Source organism: Taudactylus pleione, unplaced genomic scaffold (assembly GCF_031769625.1).
Source record: "Taudactylus pleione unplaced genomic scaffold, aTauple2 ptg000093l, whole genome shotgun sequence".
NCBI classification, from domain to species: Eukaryota; Metazoa; Chordata; class Amphibia; order Anura; family Myobatrachidae; genus Taudactylus; species Taudactylus pleione.
This window is the reverse complement of record NW_028284495.1, coordinates 10,176,709-10,192,968: the sequence shown is the minus strand read 5'-3', so window position 1 is coordinate 10,192,968 and position 16,260 is coordinate 10,176,709. Positions and strand designations below refer to the sequence as shown.

At 42.3% G+C, this 16,260-nt stretch overlaps 1 protein-coding gene across 1 annotated transcript in view; it reads left to right on the top strand.

The window, feature by feature from the left end:
• Positions 1-590: 590 nt before the first annotated feature.
• The window catches only part of LOC148526824 (chloride channel protein C-like), a 307,419-nt gene continuing 291,749 nt past the window's right edge, over positions 591-16,260 (top strand). The window contains exon 1 of the mRNA XM_088469768.1: positions 591-636. Coding sequence (XP_088325894.1) covers positions 627-636 — 10 coding nt within the window. The 5' untranslated portion in view covers positions 591-626. The remainder of the gene's footprint in view (positions 637-16,260) is intronic.

The window sequence follows — 16,260 nt, the reverse complement described above, 5'->3', positions numbered from 1 at the left end:
GCATTAGATAACATATTAAAATGTCTTTAAACATTATATTTTTCTTCGAGTCTCTGAGTATTTAATAGTGCCGTGAGTGCCACCTCACTGCTTTATATAATTGTATTTCAGCGACTTCTGTTAAAGGGAGGGCACCAGCCAAGAAGATTATTTAAACAAGGAGTGGCAGCCATACACTAACTTTGGATTCACAGAGTATTCAAAATATAATGCTGTCCCTTTTTCTCCCCAGGCCAGAGAAGAGAATATATATTTTTATTTTTTTGGAAAGGATATATGGGAATATATATTGGGCCTGCTGCAAGTAGATTGAATATTCATGAATAATAACCAGTGATGTTACAAAGACTACAATCACATTTAAGACAAAACAAGTGAAAAGTATTGGAGTTTGCTTAAAAAAGACGGGGAAGGGGAAGTAGTGGGACAAGTAAACATTCTTACATTTTGCTGTTATTACTTTAAACAAAAAAAAAATTAGGCTTTGCTATTCTTTTACCCTATTAAAGTTGTTGATAGATCAACAGAGGGCTCTACAGAATGTTGCTTTGAAATTGGACACAAGGAAGTAGTCTAAATAGGATTTTTCACAGGGAAAAGGTGCACTGTGACTTATCATACACACCATGATTTCAGGTAACAATCTAACAAATTGTGTAGTATAAAATAATAAAAGTGTGGCACTGTAACAAATATTGGTATAATAAGTATGTATTACTGTTAGCACATGTTGTTGTTCTAGTTATGCAAGTTTGTATTGTTAACTGTGTAGCTGCTTGTCTCTGTGCTGGTTTGTGTTGTGCAGCTGCGTGTCTCTATGTTGGTTTGTGTTGTATAGATGTGCTGATTTGTGTTGCGTAGATGTGTGTCTTTGCGCTGGTTTGTGTTGTGTAGATGTGTGTCTCTGTGCTGGTTTGTGTTGCATAGATGTGTGTCTCTGTGCTGGTTTGTGTTGTGTAGATGTGTGTCTATGTGCTGGTTTGTGTTGTGTAGATGTGTGTCTCTGTGCTGGTTTGTGTTGTGTAGATGTGTGTCTCTGTGCTGGTTTGTGTTGTGTAGATGTGTCTCTGTGCTGGTTTGTGTTGTGTAGATGTGTGTCTCAGTGCTGGTTTTTGTTGTGTAGATGTGTGTGTGCTTGTTTGTGTTGTGTAGCTGTGAGTCCCTGTGCTGGTTTGTGTTGTGTAGATGTGTGTCTTTGTGCTGGTTTGTGTTGTGTAGATGTGTGTCTCTGTAATGGTTTGTGTTGTGTAGATGTGTGTCTCTGTAATGGTTTGTGTTGTGTAGATGTGTGTCTCTGCTGGTTTGTGTTGCATAGATGTGTGTCTCTGTGCTGGTTTGTGTTGTGTAGATGTGTGTCTATGTGCTGGTTTGTGTTGTGTAGATGTGTGTCTCTGTGCTTGTTTGTGTTGTGTAGATGTGTCTCTGTGCTGGTTTGTGTTGTATAGATGTGTGTTCAGTGCTGGTTTTTGTTGTGTAGATGTGTGTGTGCTTGTTTGTGTTGTGTAGCTGTGAGTCTCTGTTCTGGTTTGTGTTGTGTAGATGTGTGTGTGCTTGTTTGTGTTGTGTAGCTGTGAGTCTCTGTTCTGGTTTGTGTTGTGTAGATGTGTGTCTCTGTGTTGGTTTGTGTTGTGTACATGTGTGTCTCTGTGTTGGTTTGTGTTGCATAGATGTGTGTCTCTGTGCTGGTTTGTGTTGCGTACATGTGTGTCTATGTGCTGGTTTGTGTTGCATAGATGTGTGTCTATGTGCTGGTTTGTGTTGTGTACATGTGTGTCTATGTGCTGGTTTGTGTTGCGTAGATGTGTCTCAGTGCTGGTTTGTGTTGTATAGATGTGTGTCTCTGTGCTGGTTTGTGTTGTGTAGATGCAGTATGTGTCAGTTTATAGTGAATTCAAACGGTAGCTTAAATTGGCATGTTTCCCTTAGGATGGTCATGAGTGTGCATAAGTCAGAGATGATATATTTATCGTACAAACCGCACTGTTCATGTGTATATATAATTATTATTTGTCATTATTCAGTTTACACAATAGCAATTACTAGTTTCTTAGAATGAATGACAAGTTGTTATACTTATTTATGTTTGCAAAATGATTGATGTACAGTAGCTATCTAATGTGGCACCTTAGTAGTGGGTGAGAAGTAATCAGATAAGTGACCCATTTATGTACACATACCCATGTCAAGTATGTTTGAATGTCAGTATCCGAGGCTTCTTTGTGTAGAGAGTCACACTGCATTGTATTGAGGTTGCCAGTAAAGTTGAGTACCCCGATAGCATTGCCAGCAGTTACTGAGACAGTGCAACCGATACATATACACACAAACATAAATATGAATGATATATTAATTGATAAATACAGTTAATTAAGAATACTTTTTATTTAATGAATATAATAAATCCTATCATCAGACATGGGGGGGCTGTGATTATTTTATTTACTTTTGTCTATTTATTTTTAACAAACTACATATAATTTAATTTGTCATGTGCCCCCTTCCAAGGGGAGCAACGGAACTGCAAAGGCATTTGCTTCTCCTGCATATTAGAAACCAGCAGCACAGTGAGAGCCTGGCAGGCACAGAGAGAGACAGCACTAACTGCATCACATCAGCTGCTGTTGGGAATGAATATCTTCTTGGGACTATCTGAATACATTACATCTTTGGGAGGGGCAAACTACCTTGTTTCTCATTATCACTGGGGCCAATTTTATACTAGTGGGCAGTACTACAGGGGCACATTTTATGTTGGTGAGCATTATTATTAGTTGCAAATTGTATCCTGTTTTGTAGCATTTTTTGAGGAAGTAACAATTTGCTGTATATACCACAAGTGGGCACAACCTGTACTCTGGAGGCATTAATAGCTGGGTGAAAACTCTGGTGTACATATTCTATTGGGCATTACTACTGTACTTGCTCACATGACATTCTGCTTGTCAATGTTACTGTGGTCAAATTGCACCTTGTTGGACAGCACATTATATATTGCTGTGCCAGTTATATTCTATTGACTAAGGGCCTGATTCAGAGGCGGTTGCAAATCCTGTTGCACCTGCGTCTTTGTACGCAGCAGCTGTGTGAATATATGCAAATGTCGCAGCTGCTTGGATTTGTATTGAGACGCCCAATCCACCACAACATCAGACATACATTGGTCAATCATGGTACTTCTGAAAAACCCTATCATTGTGCAGAATGGCTGACAGATATCGATTCCTACCTATCTATACACTCTAAAATGTCGCTATTTAGCGTAATAAGTCGCACAAGAAATAATTGCTCTTCAGACTTTGATTGTGTTTCCAAAGCACAAAAAGATATTATTCACCAAAAAGCAGATAGTTACACGCTGTGATCTAAATTCAATTAGCGCAAACAAATTATACAATCACAAGGTACAGTCGATACATACGCAGGCACTCTTGATCCAGATTTCCGGCATGAAAGGTGAAGCCTCCGTCAGAAGAAAGAACAAGCAGACTAACTACTGGAAATAGAGCGTCCGTATATGTACCCTTACCGAGATAGGCAATACAATAGAACAAGTTGGCATAATCCCATTGGTTCTTCTTTCTGGTTCTTCTGTTACAGTACAGTTCATAGGTCAGTTTGTATGATCACAGCCCAGCCTCCAACAGCTCTTTGTGTCCATTTTCCCCCTGAAGAACAAGTCTAAACTGGATGCATTACAGAGTACATTTTAATGCCTATCTCTCTATAATCCATAATTTGCAGACACATGTTGCGATTTCCCCACCGATGGAACCGGAAGTCTGCAAATAAACAGTAGTTTAGAATAGCACCAAACACGGTCTGCTTATCATGTAATAAACCTGAGATCTCAAATACAGTCGCTTTATTACTTACTTAATAATGAATAAAACCTTGAATATAAACCTTAATGCTAGGGAACCTTCTTATGTAAGTGTGCAAAGTGTTAGTGTAAGGATTTTAAGAAAAGACACTAGTTAGCGTTGTGCGACTACGTGTTTGTGGAGTACACTGTGGTACGTGTTTTGCAGGATTGGTCATATTATATGTTTTAGTAAACATCTGTATTTATATAATGAGGACTTTTAACATTGTTCCACTGCGTGGGAATGGCAAGACACTAAATAATAGCATCGCCGTATGTACTTATAATGTGTGAGATTCGCTAAAATGACGCTGAGCAGCCATTCGCAATATGGCATCATGCAGATTTTACTTTTAACAGATTCTGTCTCAGCCAATTATCTGGCTTCAACAGTCCACCCTTTGATAGCGAACAACACGCTATCACACTCTAATTTTAAAATTAATTTAGGCTTACACTATGACATATTATTTTATGTTATATTATGGGATGGCACAAGGTGGTTCTTAAACCATCACTAATGTGTCTCTGGGAGGGACATTAAACTACCCTTATATGCACACCGTGGATCTTGGGAGATCATGGGAAAGATGTGGGGATGCACCAATCCTATAAAGGAAGTCTTGAAGGGGAATAGGGACTGACATTATTTGAGATGTTTAAAAAATAACATTTCATAATACATTTCATGCATGTCTAAATCTATACATCATCTGATGGTACATTCTAGTTCAGGGTTGTAATGCAGTCCTACATTTAACTCCCTATTCATATTGCTACTTCTAACCACCATCATAATTTCATTCTTTCGATTTACCTTATCTTTAGCTTTTCCACCCTTCAACACAGTAGGAACACATTTGACACATACACCAATTACTAAGATGGCAACCAATATAAGGATCAGGAGTTTACCTATACTGGCAACCATTTCCTGGACCCACTCTCTTAGACCGGAGAACCATTTCACTGGGTTCAACCATGAAACCCAGTCTTCTACCTTCTCCTCTACTTCAGCCACTGAAGCATTATGGTTGTGCAGAAATTCCCATTTCAGCTGCAGAATTTCGTCCATCTTCCGATCTATCACCTCCTTGGGGTCACTAGTATTATTTGTAATATATGTGCAACACTTTACACCAAAATTGGATGGCCAAAGTTACACAATACCCTCCAGTGACAGCTGTTAAATAATTTAATACTAGACTGTGTTGCACCAGTTCTTTCTTGTAGACCTGTAACTCCTTCCATGTGTACCTAAATGTGTCATCATACAGCTCAGTGATATTATCTATTAATTTAGCAAGATCTTGGATAGATCTAAAATTTAGTGTACCCCGAGCGATACTGGTGGGATCCAATGCAACTAAAACTTGAAAGCCAGTTGTTTCGCTAATCAATTGTGTGGCTTTATGTACATCACCAGGTATCATATTTCTTTTGTCTCTATGTTCATACTGTGTGTGAAGATATGGTGATGGTGTGTTTTTATGAATACCAAGCATTTCACCATGTGTAAGGGTCATAACCTATGGGAGCACTCTTCCCAGGTAACACAAACCTTCGGAACTCGGAGAGAGACACTTATACGCTTTCCTTCCACATATAAAATATACATCATCGGGGATAACATAAGGGATAGAGTGCATCATGATCATCTAACACATTTCCCTAACAAATGATCCTATCTCAGGTTCTCCCATCTGGTTAACACACATTTCTGGTTGTATAACCCTGGCAAAGCACCCTTCTGGTACTCTGCCAACCGTTTCTTTGATGTTACTTAATGTATACCGATACCGGAAGTGTCTCCCATTTAACCTAATTGTGCATAACAGTTCAAAATTTATAGGCTCATAATCAGCTCTTAGTGAGAAGGTCATCGTCTGGTTATTCCCAGTCACCTCCCAACTTCCTGGTTTATTGGAGTTGGTGATGTTCAAACATAAAAGTGATTTATCTACTTGGAACTGGTGGAGTTTAAAATGAGGTGGTTTGGTGTTTAGAAATTTTCCATCCAGCGTCTTCCCTTGCTGCTATTCTAAAACCTCAGAGACATTCAATGGAAATGGCACTAACCCTACATTAGGCTGTCCCTGAGGCACATGAGAACACACCCAACAGTCAGTCTGGTTTAAAACTTTGCCCACCATAGTATGATTATCCTCTAAAGGATACCCACCCCAATACTGGTTATACTTAGGTTGGCACTGCTGGATGCAATTCTCATCAACTAAGGACCCACAAAACTCACACATACAATAATCCTCAGACGATAGACCTAGCAGATCTCTTAACAATTACTGTACTGGGTTTGGTCAGATACTCCCCCGGTTGGTTTAGCACTCCTTCTCCCAACTCCACTCCATTGATATCACCATCAGCTCCCCTCTCCGTCCTCTGTCCTCCATCACAGAAACCAGAGGTCCTGAAACAACCCAAGATAATGAGAACTCTGGGAGAAAACACAAAGATAACCACAGCAGACCAATCCATTGCTGAAAACAATGATCTACAAGTTTCTTTAACTCAGATGTCTCACTGTAACCTTTAACCTTCCCGGAACAGACTCGCAATTGACAGGTCTACGTTATCTGCCTCGATTCTGCCTTGTCTCTCCACCAGTTGGTTGGCCTTCTTACAGTGAGTGGAATAGACCCAGGTATCTCTCTCCACCACCTTCAATGAAGTCGTACTCATCAGCAACACCTGATACGGACCTACCCACTGATCTGTCAAACAACCTGAATGCAAGAAATTTCTGATCATAACAAATTCTCCAGGTTCAACATCATGATAGTTTGTTTCTGGCACATCATGTGACAACAATTTCAGTTTCTGCTGTTGCTGCTTTAACTGATTACTCATTGTTATAAGATACCTTACAGTAACCTCGTTGTTACTTTTCAAATCTTCCTGTGGACTTATAATCAAATGAGGTTGTCTACCAAACAGTATTTCAAAGGGGGACAGATTAAGATGGGGTCTATAAGTTGTCCTAATACTATGAAGGACAAGTGGTAGTGTTTCTGGCCAACCCAGTCCAGTTTCCGCCATGATCTTACTTAATTTTTTTTTAATAGTACTGTTCATCCTCTCCACCTTGGCACTGGCTTGCGGTCGGTAAGGGGTGTGGAGTCTACTATTAATACCCATCAGCTTGCACATGTTTTGGAAGACATCACCTGTGAAATGAGTACCCCTATCACTTTCAATAAGTCTAGGGATACCGTATCTGCATACAAACTCCTGAACTATTTTCTTAGCAGTAAAAGCAGCAGTATTAGTGGCAGCTGGGTACGCCTCAACCCAATTAGAAAACACATCAGTGCACACTAATACATACTTGAGATTCCTGCAGGGTGGTAATTGGAGTAAATCAATTTGTATTACCTGAAAAGGTCCGTCGGTCGGGGGAATGTAGGATGGTTCTGTAGGGATTGTTTTCCCAATGTTTTTCCTCAAGCAGGTCAAACAGGACATTGCTCTCTTTTCCGCTTGGGAAGAAAAACCCGGTGCACACCAGTATGCTCTCACCAATTTGCACATACCTTGCTTTCCCAAGTGAGTCAGACCATGCGCTGCCTCAGCCAGGCTTGGGTAGTACGCCTTGGGGGCCACTGGCTTACCTTGTCCATCTCTCCAGAGTCCAGAAGACTCTTGCCCACATCCCTTGGATGTCCAGACTGCCATTTCCTGAATGGAACACAAATTTGCATCTCAATTAATTTCTGCATGTCAATCATTTGAAACATCATTTGGTTAATTGGCACATTCACTTTTAACCCTGCTGCCCATTTGCCAGCTTCATCTTCCCTGTTGTTGCCCAGTGACACCGGATCGTCCTCACATGTATGGGCTTTACACTTAATTACGGCCACTGCCTTAGTCAGTTGGATCGCTGTCAGTAGTCCTTTTATATGTCTGGAATGTGCGACTGGTGTGCCTGCTGCTGTCATAAAATTTCTCAGACGCCATAGAGCACCGAAATCATGTACCACCCCGAAGGTGAACCTAGAGTCAGTGTAGATATTAGCAGATTTACCTTCTGCTAATTCACACGCTCTTTTTAGTGCCACCAGCTCCGCCACTTGGGCCGAGTGAGGTGGACCTAGAGGTTCGGCTTCTATGATGTCTTCGTCATTTACCACAGCATAACCTGTACATAACTCTCCAGTGTCAGTTTGTCTATGACAACTCCCATCCATGTAAAATGTCACATATACAATTTCCAAAGGTGTATCCCGTATGCCAGGTCTTGCAGAAAAGGTCTGATTCAGATATTCCATACAATCATGTGCATCAATATACCTGCAGAACTCACCTTCCGCCAGCAACTCACCTCTCTGCAAAAGCACCCTTTGTGCATCCTGTTGCACATATGGTAAATATGTTGCTGGATTTAACGTACTGCACCGTTTGATGGTGATGTTTGCAGGTGCTATTAGGGCTAGTTCCCTTTTGGGAACCTAGCTGAGGAGACATGTCTGGTTTGGGCAGAATTCAGCAAAGCAGATACAGCATGGGGTGTATAAACAATCATACCATGGCCTAACACTACATCCTCACTCTTACTGACCAATAGAGCAGTTGCTGCTACACTTCTTAAACATGTTGGGAGTGATCTTGCCACAGTGTCCAATTGTGCACTGTAGTATGCTACGGGCCTACTGGCATCACCATGTTTTTGTGTGAAGAAACCTGCTGCAAAACCATTAGCTTCCGTACGGTACAAATCAAAAGGTTTTTCGTAATCAGGTATTCCCAATGCAGGTGCTCTTGTCAGACTATCCATAAGGTTAGGGAAAGCCTGCTCTGATTCCTCTGTGTGTATGACACGATCGAGCTTTGAGGAAGAGACTAAGGACCTCATTCGGAGTCGGTCGTAAGCGGTCGGTCGGTCGTACGCCTAACGACCGAGAAACTGAAAAAGGAAGCAATCGCACGGCCGGTCGGTCACAACCAAAGTGATGCCAATACTTGAACAATGCACCTCCTCTAGCTAGTGAGTGATAGCAGCTAGCGATCGAGTCAATCGTTGTCAGTCAATGTATGTTAATTTTCTTCTGATGGTTGCGGCCGCTTGTGTTGTGTGCAATTTACACCAAAAATTTACAAAAAAACGCATAGAATAAGCCATCCCCATGAAATATATTTATTCTTATTATTCGCTAATACAAACGCAGCTGAATCAATTACAAGCCAATTAGCAGTGTTATTAGCTTCAACATTCAACAACATTATTAGCTGCTTGCATTGTGTGGCTCAAAATAGAAACATCAATCCTAACATCAATAACATTCGATAGTATCGATTGTACTCTGGGGCTTGCGTACCCAACCTCAAGCTGGATGATCAGCCAGGCCTCGTACCTGCATGCAGAGTGACGTTTTACTACTTCCGGCCTTCTATGTCGGTCGTAGCAGGTCATTTATGTACGCCCCTAAAACGCCCTCAAAACGCTGAGGCACGCCTGCGTTTTCAGACCACCACCCCTGTCAACACCCACAAATGGCCTTTCATGTCAATCAACTCTCAGAAGCCACTTCCTGCTCGTAAGCCATACGATCTACAGCATTTTGGATCGCAAAGCCTCGTACGCACATGCGCACAACTAACAGTGTGCATGCGTGGTTTGGAAACATCGGATGCGTATGACCAAGCAGCCGCTTACGACCGACTCTGAATGAGGTCCAAAGTCCTGTAATGGCAAGGCCAGAATACAAAAACCTGGGATCCACATTCTGCATTATCCACACATTCCCAAGAAGGTACGGATTTGCTGTTGATTCTGCGGCAGTGTCATTGTCTGTATGGCTTGGATTCTGTCAGTGGTCAGATGTCGTAACCCCTGGGTTAGGCAATGTCCCAAGTATTTAATCCTGGACTGGCATGGCTGTAGTTTGTCCTTAGCAACCTTGTGTCCTGTTTGTGAGAGATGAAGCAATAAAAGCTTAGTATCATTTAAACATGACGTAAATTAATCAGAACACAACAATAAATCGTCTACATATTGTATTAGAACAGATCCATTGGCAGGTTGAAAAGATTGTAAACAGTCATGTAAGGCCTGGGAGAAGATACTGGGGCTGTCTATGAAGCCCTGGGGAAATTGTGTCCATGTGTATTGTACCCCACTGTATGTAAATGAAAATAGGTACTGACAGGATGAATAGGTACAGAGAAGAAATCAGAACAGAGGTCAATGACAGTAAAATGGGTTGCATTTGGTGGGATCTGCATAAGAATGACACCTGGATTCGGCACTACAGGAAATTGGCTCTCTACTACCTTATTAACCCCTCTAAGGTCTTGTACCAGCCTATAACCCCTCACACCACTCTTTTTCACAGGAAAGATGAGACTGTTGGCTATACTTGCTGTACGGACTAAAATTCCCTGTTGTAATAACCGCTCAATTATGGGATTAACCCCTATCTCTACCTCCTGTTTTAATGGGTACTGGGGAATTTTTGGAGCTTGCCTGCCACTTTTTAGATTTACCATTACGGGAGCCACATTTGCCATCAATCCAGTGTTCTGTCCATCTTTGGTCCAAAGTGAATCTGGTATTTGGGATAACATTTGATCTACCTGGGATGGATTTTTACCTGAACCAGTATAGTGATATATTAACCTTTGGGGAGTGTCTAATATATCCCTCACCTCATGTGCCACTCTCTCTGAGATATCTAAGAATATACCATCAGGGGTACAATATACATATGACACATCCCATCTTACATAACAAATCCCTTCCCAGTAGGTTAGTAGGGGCCGCTGCTGCCAGGAGAAAAGAATATCTGGTATGCAATGGCCCAATAGTAACCTCTGTGGATTTGGTTAAAGGATAATGTTGCACTTTACCCGTTACACCCATTGCTGGTACTGTTTCACTGGTCACCTGTAAATTAGCTGGAGATTTTATCACTGATCTGGTCGCCCCTGTGTCTACATGAAAAGGATGTTTAGTACCAGCTACATCAACCATCATCACCGGTTCTTCCCTAGTACTTCCAGTTAACCTGACTAGCTGTAGACTACAGGTATGACCTGACCCCTATAGTTGACTCTCACTCTCCACTACAGCATTTAAGGCCACAATTGGAGCAGGTGACTGTGGGAAATTTCCTGCATTCTGTGTATATCCCTTATGTGGATATCTAGGTACTCCCTGGTTAGGGGGGTCCTACCCTTTTCGACTTACAGTTCCTACTTACATGTCCCACTTGGTTGCAGTTAAATCACCTTCGTGAGTGGGGTGGGTGAAAAAGTTGTTGTGTGGGTTGGGTGGTAGAGAAAGATTGTGAGTGTGGGTTTGAATTTTGAGGGTAATATGGTGACTGAGGGTAGTATGGGTTTTGTGGTTGAGTGTGATAAGTGAGGTAGGGCTGTGTTTGTGGCTGTGCAGGATTGGTGAGCGCGTGCAGCTGTGCAGGTGCATGTGTGTCTGGTGGCTGCGATGGTATATTCATTCCTTCTATAGCTTGAATGCTAACAGCCATTAGCTTCTCGCTCTGGGTCTCTCTCTTCTTGAGGATGTTTTTATTGTGCTCAACAGCAGACTCCTTAAGTGTGTCTACTGTAACTCCCCTCCAGCCAGGTAGAGGGGTCTGGACTCGGGTCTTTAGATTGTCTTTAAGACCATCCATAAGTACCGTGATGACCTATGGTGAGTGCTATCTTTAATATCTTCTATCCCAGTGTAATGGGTGATAGTCTGCAGGACTCGGGTACAGTAATCTTCTGCAGATTCACTCTCTTTTTGTTTTATGGTGAAAATTTTACTCCAGTTAACTACTACCGGAAAATATACACCCAATTGAGTTATTATGCGGGTAATGTTACCTTGGTTATCCTCGTCTGTTAAGGGGGCATCTCCTTCCAATACGCAATCCGTGATAAACTTTTTCACGTCGGTATTGTGTGGAAGACAAGCCCTTAACACCACTCGCCAATCTTTATTGGTTGGCTCGTGAGCATTACCCAAGTTTTTCAAAAATCTTTGGCATTTTGCTCATTCCTTCTTAGGGCCAGGGAAGTCGGTCATTATGGAATTTAGCTCAGCTCTTGTCCAAGGACAATGCATCACTACATCCCTTGTGAGCACCACACCATTCGCATCCGGATTCCCATTGGGAACAGTTTTTGTGCGGACGGGATGGAGACCGGCCACACTGCTACCTTTTGGATTTGTTACCTGGCTGGAGAATCAGTCTATTACTGCTACGTACAGGATTAACAACTTCCGTTACGGGTACAGCAGCTGTTAACACTTCCTGTACTACCACTGATTAGGATGGGGCCACCTCCTGTGCTCGTTGTAATGGAACATCTAACATTTGTACGGCATGGGAAATGGCAGACATAACAACAGGTTCATCATCCGCATCATAAATATTTTCTATGTAATTGCTCAAGAGAGGGTATAAGTTACATGTTAAATTTTTATGAGTTTTTACATCGACTGTACCTCCACCCCCATCTGCATAGGGCGGTGGTGGTGTGCGTGAACCACTGACATTACCTTCCGCAATGCTAACTTGCTGTGCGTGTGCGCTATTTTGTGGCGCATACGCAACACTGTTTAGTGCTGCTTGCGCCCTCCCCTGCGTTGTGCACGTGGAGCTGATTTGCGGCGCGTGCACCCCATTAAGCCACGTATCCCCCTCGTGCTGCCATAACTTTAAACAATCGTTATACTTTATCTTTTTCTTTCAAGAATGCACCATACAGATGCTATCTCGGACATTGTTCAATACCTCCTTATCAAAGCTGCCAATTCTGGGAAACGGTTTCACACTTATTCTCGTCATTTTAAACCATACATCACAGTACATAGTTGCGTATGCACCGTACTTAGGGCCTGATTCAGAGCCGCTCGTAAGCGGCCTCTCGTTCGCTCCGAGCAATGTTTGCCCAACTGCGCATGCGTACGGATCGTTATACGCATGCGCGAACCAGTCAGTGCGGCCGAAATTCATGTGCTCGCAAAATAGCGAATGCCTGATAATTTGAGTGACAGAAAGAGGCGTGTGTGGGTGGTAACGGGGGAAGGTGCTTGAAAAGGGGAGTGGAGATCAGAACGCAGGCGTGCTTAAAGGTCAAAACGGGCGTTTTATGGGTGTGCATAATTAAAACCCAGCTCGCAAGATTGTGGTAGCAAAAACCAACGACAAGAATAGCGAGCAGTTCATACGCTGGTCGATGTACTCGATTAATCTAATAAATAGCGGACATGACGTAGGATGCGAGCGGCCAGGGGGCGTATTTTTCCAAAAAACGACCGCAAGTTTTGTTCGCTCGTTCAGACCTAGAGGCGTGAACAGACCGCAAAGAGCGAACGGTTCATTTGACTAGCCACCCCTATTTTCTGGACGAGCGAGCGCTAATTGCGTCCGGCTCTGAATCAGGCCCTTAGTATGCATAATATGTCGTGCCAAACTGATCAGCGCTTCCAAGAGCAGCACATCATCTAACATCTCTACCGTTTGCTTGGCTCCCATTTTGGGAAAATAACACTATAGTTTTCAATAGAGATTTAAAACGAATGTCAAGGCTACTTTCACTTACCTGTGGACGATATTAACAGGATACGCCCACACACCTATGGAAGAATAACGAGGCTGCTTCCACGCACCTAAGCCCTTTTCGAGTACTTTGCACTGCTAGAATTTAAGCATTCCAATAACACCTACCCTTTTCAGTGATTTCGTCCACCATACTTCAGTTCACAATCACGATATGCCACAACCGTGCGGTTCAATCACAATGCCCAATAACCCTAACTGATCACTGGATGCTGCGATCACACTGAGAGCCGATACCTAACACAAAACAACAACTACACCTGCTGTGTGTATAGACTTCGGTATCTACTACCGAGCCACTAGGCCGACACCAGGCGCCTAGCCCCTAAGGGTCCTACGATACCCCTAGCTAGGGAACATGTTACCCCTACCAACACACGTTCACTGTTACACACCTTTTTCCTGTGCAGAAAAATAAACGTTTTCCCAGACTTTGGCAGCACCGACTAAGGTACTTACAACAATGTTATCACGGTATCAATATCACAATGCAATCTCAACGGCTTTGTTTAAACACGCGGCAGCAATACAGGAAATACGTATACGCTGTTGTGCGACTAGTCGCATACACAATAATGCAACCGCTACACAAAACGTATTATTACCCTTACACTATTGTGCGACTTCCCCATTTAACATGAAATTTTTTATCAACGAAGGAAAACAAACTTTTTCCTCCCTTGTCCCTGGATTCTAATCAGCGCTCCTTGAACTCACACAATAACGGATAGCGGTCTCTCAGCAACAAAGTGGTAGCGGGTATTCGAAAGCACAATGTGTTCTTTCCTGCGTATGGCGCCTCCACCCTTTTGCTGAGAGATCGATAATCGTGTGTTACTGTGTGACTGGTAGCGTGATTTCACTATGAGCCCCAACTATCGAATCCTACCTATCTATACACTCTAAAATGTCGCTATTTAGCGTAATAAGTTTCACAAGAAATAATTGCTCTTCAGACTTTGATTGTGTTTCCAAAGCACAAAAAGATATTATTCACCAAAAAGCAGATAGTTACACGCTGTGATCTAAATACAATTAGCGCAAACAAATTATACAATCACAAGGTATAGTCGATACATACGCAGGCGCTCTGGATCCAGATTTCCAGCATCAAAGGTGAAGCCTCCGTCAGAAGAAGGAACAAGCAGACTAACTACTGGAAATAGAGAGTCCGTATATGTACCCTTACAGAGATAGGCAATACAATAGAACAAGTTGGCATAATCCCATTGGTTCTTCTTCCTGGTTCTTCTGTTACTGTACAGTTCATAGGTCAGTTTGTATGATCACAGTCCAGCCTCCAGCAGCTCTTTGTGTCCATTTTCCCGATGAAGAACAAGTCTAAACTTCCTGCATTACAGAGTACGTTTTAATGCCTATCTCTCTATGATCCATAATTTGCAGACACATGTTGCGATTTCCCCACCGATGGAACTGGAAGTCTGCAAATAAACAGTAGTTTAGAATAGCACCAAACACGGTCTGCTTATCATGTACTAAACCTGAGATCTCAAATACAGTCGCTTTATTACTTACTTAATAATGAATAAAACCTTGAATATAATCCTTAATGCTAGGGAACCTTCCTATGTAAGTGTGCAAAGTGTAAGTGTAAGGATTTTAAGAAAAGACGCTAGTTAGTGTTGTGCAACTATGTGTTTGTGGAGTACACCGTGGTACATGTTTTGCAGGATTGGTCATATTATATGTTTTAGTAAATGTCTGTATTTATATAATGAGGATTTTTAATATTGTTCTTTTGCGTGGGAATGGCACGACGCTAAATAATAGCATAGCCATATGTACTTATAATGTGTGAGGTTCGCTAAAATGGCGCTGAGCGGCCATTCGCAAAATGGCGTCTTGCGGCCATTCGCAAAATGGCGTAGTGCAGATTTTACTTTTAACAGATTCTGTCTCAACCAATTATCTGGCTTCGACACAGACCTAGGGGTGGTGGGGATAGCCCAGGGCTATCAGCCTAGAACAGGGGTGCACTGGAGAGGGGGACCCTTTATTGGGGGGTCCCCAACGCCCCATGGAACCCTGGCCTGGGCTGACTAGTGGTCAGGACTGATGCTGTGGCTGGGGGGCCCGGTGAAAGGGCTCCCCTGGTTGTGGCATCAGCCCCCCACTGGAAAGTGTCCGGTGTTGATTTCAATTATAGGGGGACCCCTATGCAATTTTTTTCACCCTATAATTAAAACCAGGACTGGCCCTGCAGCCTGGTGCTGGTACCTAATTTATGGTGGAACCCTACTCATTTTGTTCCCCGTAATTTTAGGTACATGACTGGCTAGCAAGTCCGGGGCTGGTTAGCCTTTTGGGGGGGGGGACCTCACTTAATTTTTTTTAAATTAACCATTACAACACACTTGCCATTCAGAAACGTACACAAATCATACTGATTTGTGTATGTTGAATGACAACTCACAGCTCAGGAGGTGGTGCATTTAAGACGGGCGACTTTAGCGAAATGAATAATGGTAAATTCACAATTTGTATGAAATATGTGAAAAGTACTTCTGAATTGAGCCGATCGTGATATCATTTCTATTGTTCAAAATGGCCGAATTTGCGGCATTAAACCACCCAATTTCAACCTGAAAAAATGAAGAAATCACCTGACTTTTATGATAGTAAATTCCCGAATTGCAAAAAAGGGATATTATCACCCGAAAATGCAAATCGAGACCAACACGGATCTTAGTAAATTTACCCCTAAATATTTGTTAAGCTATATACAAGGGTTCTGTGAAATACGGAATAATTACATGGGGGATGCAGTCAGAATTGTTTGGCTACAAT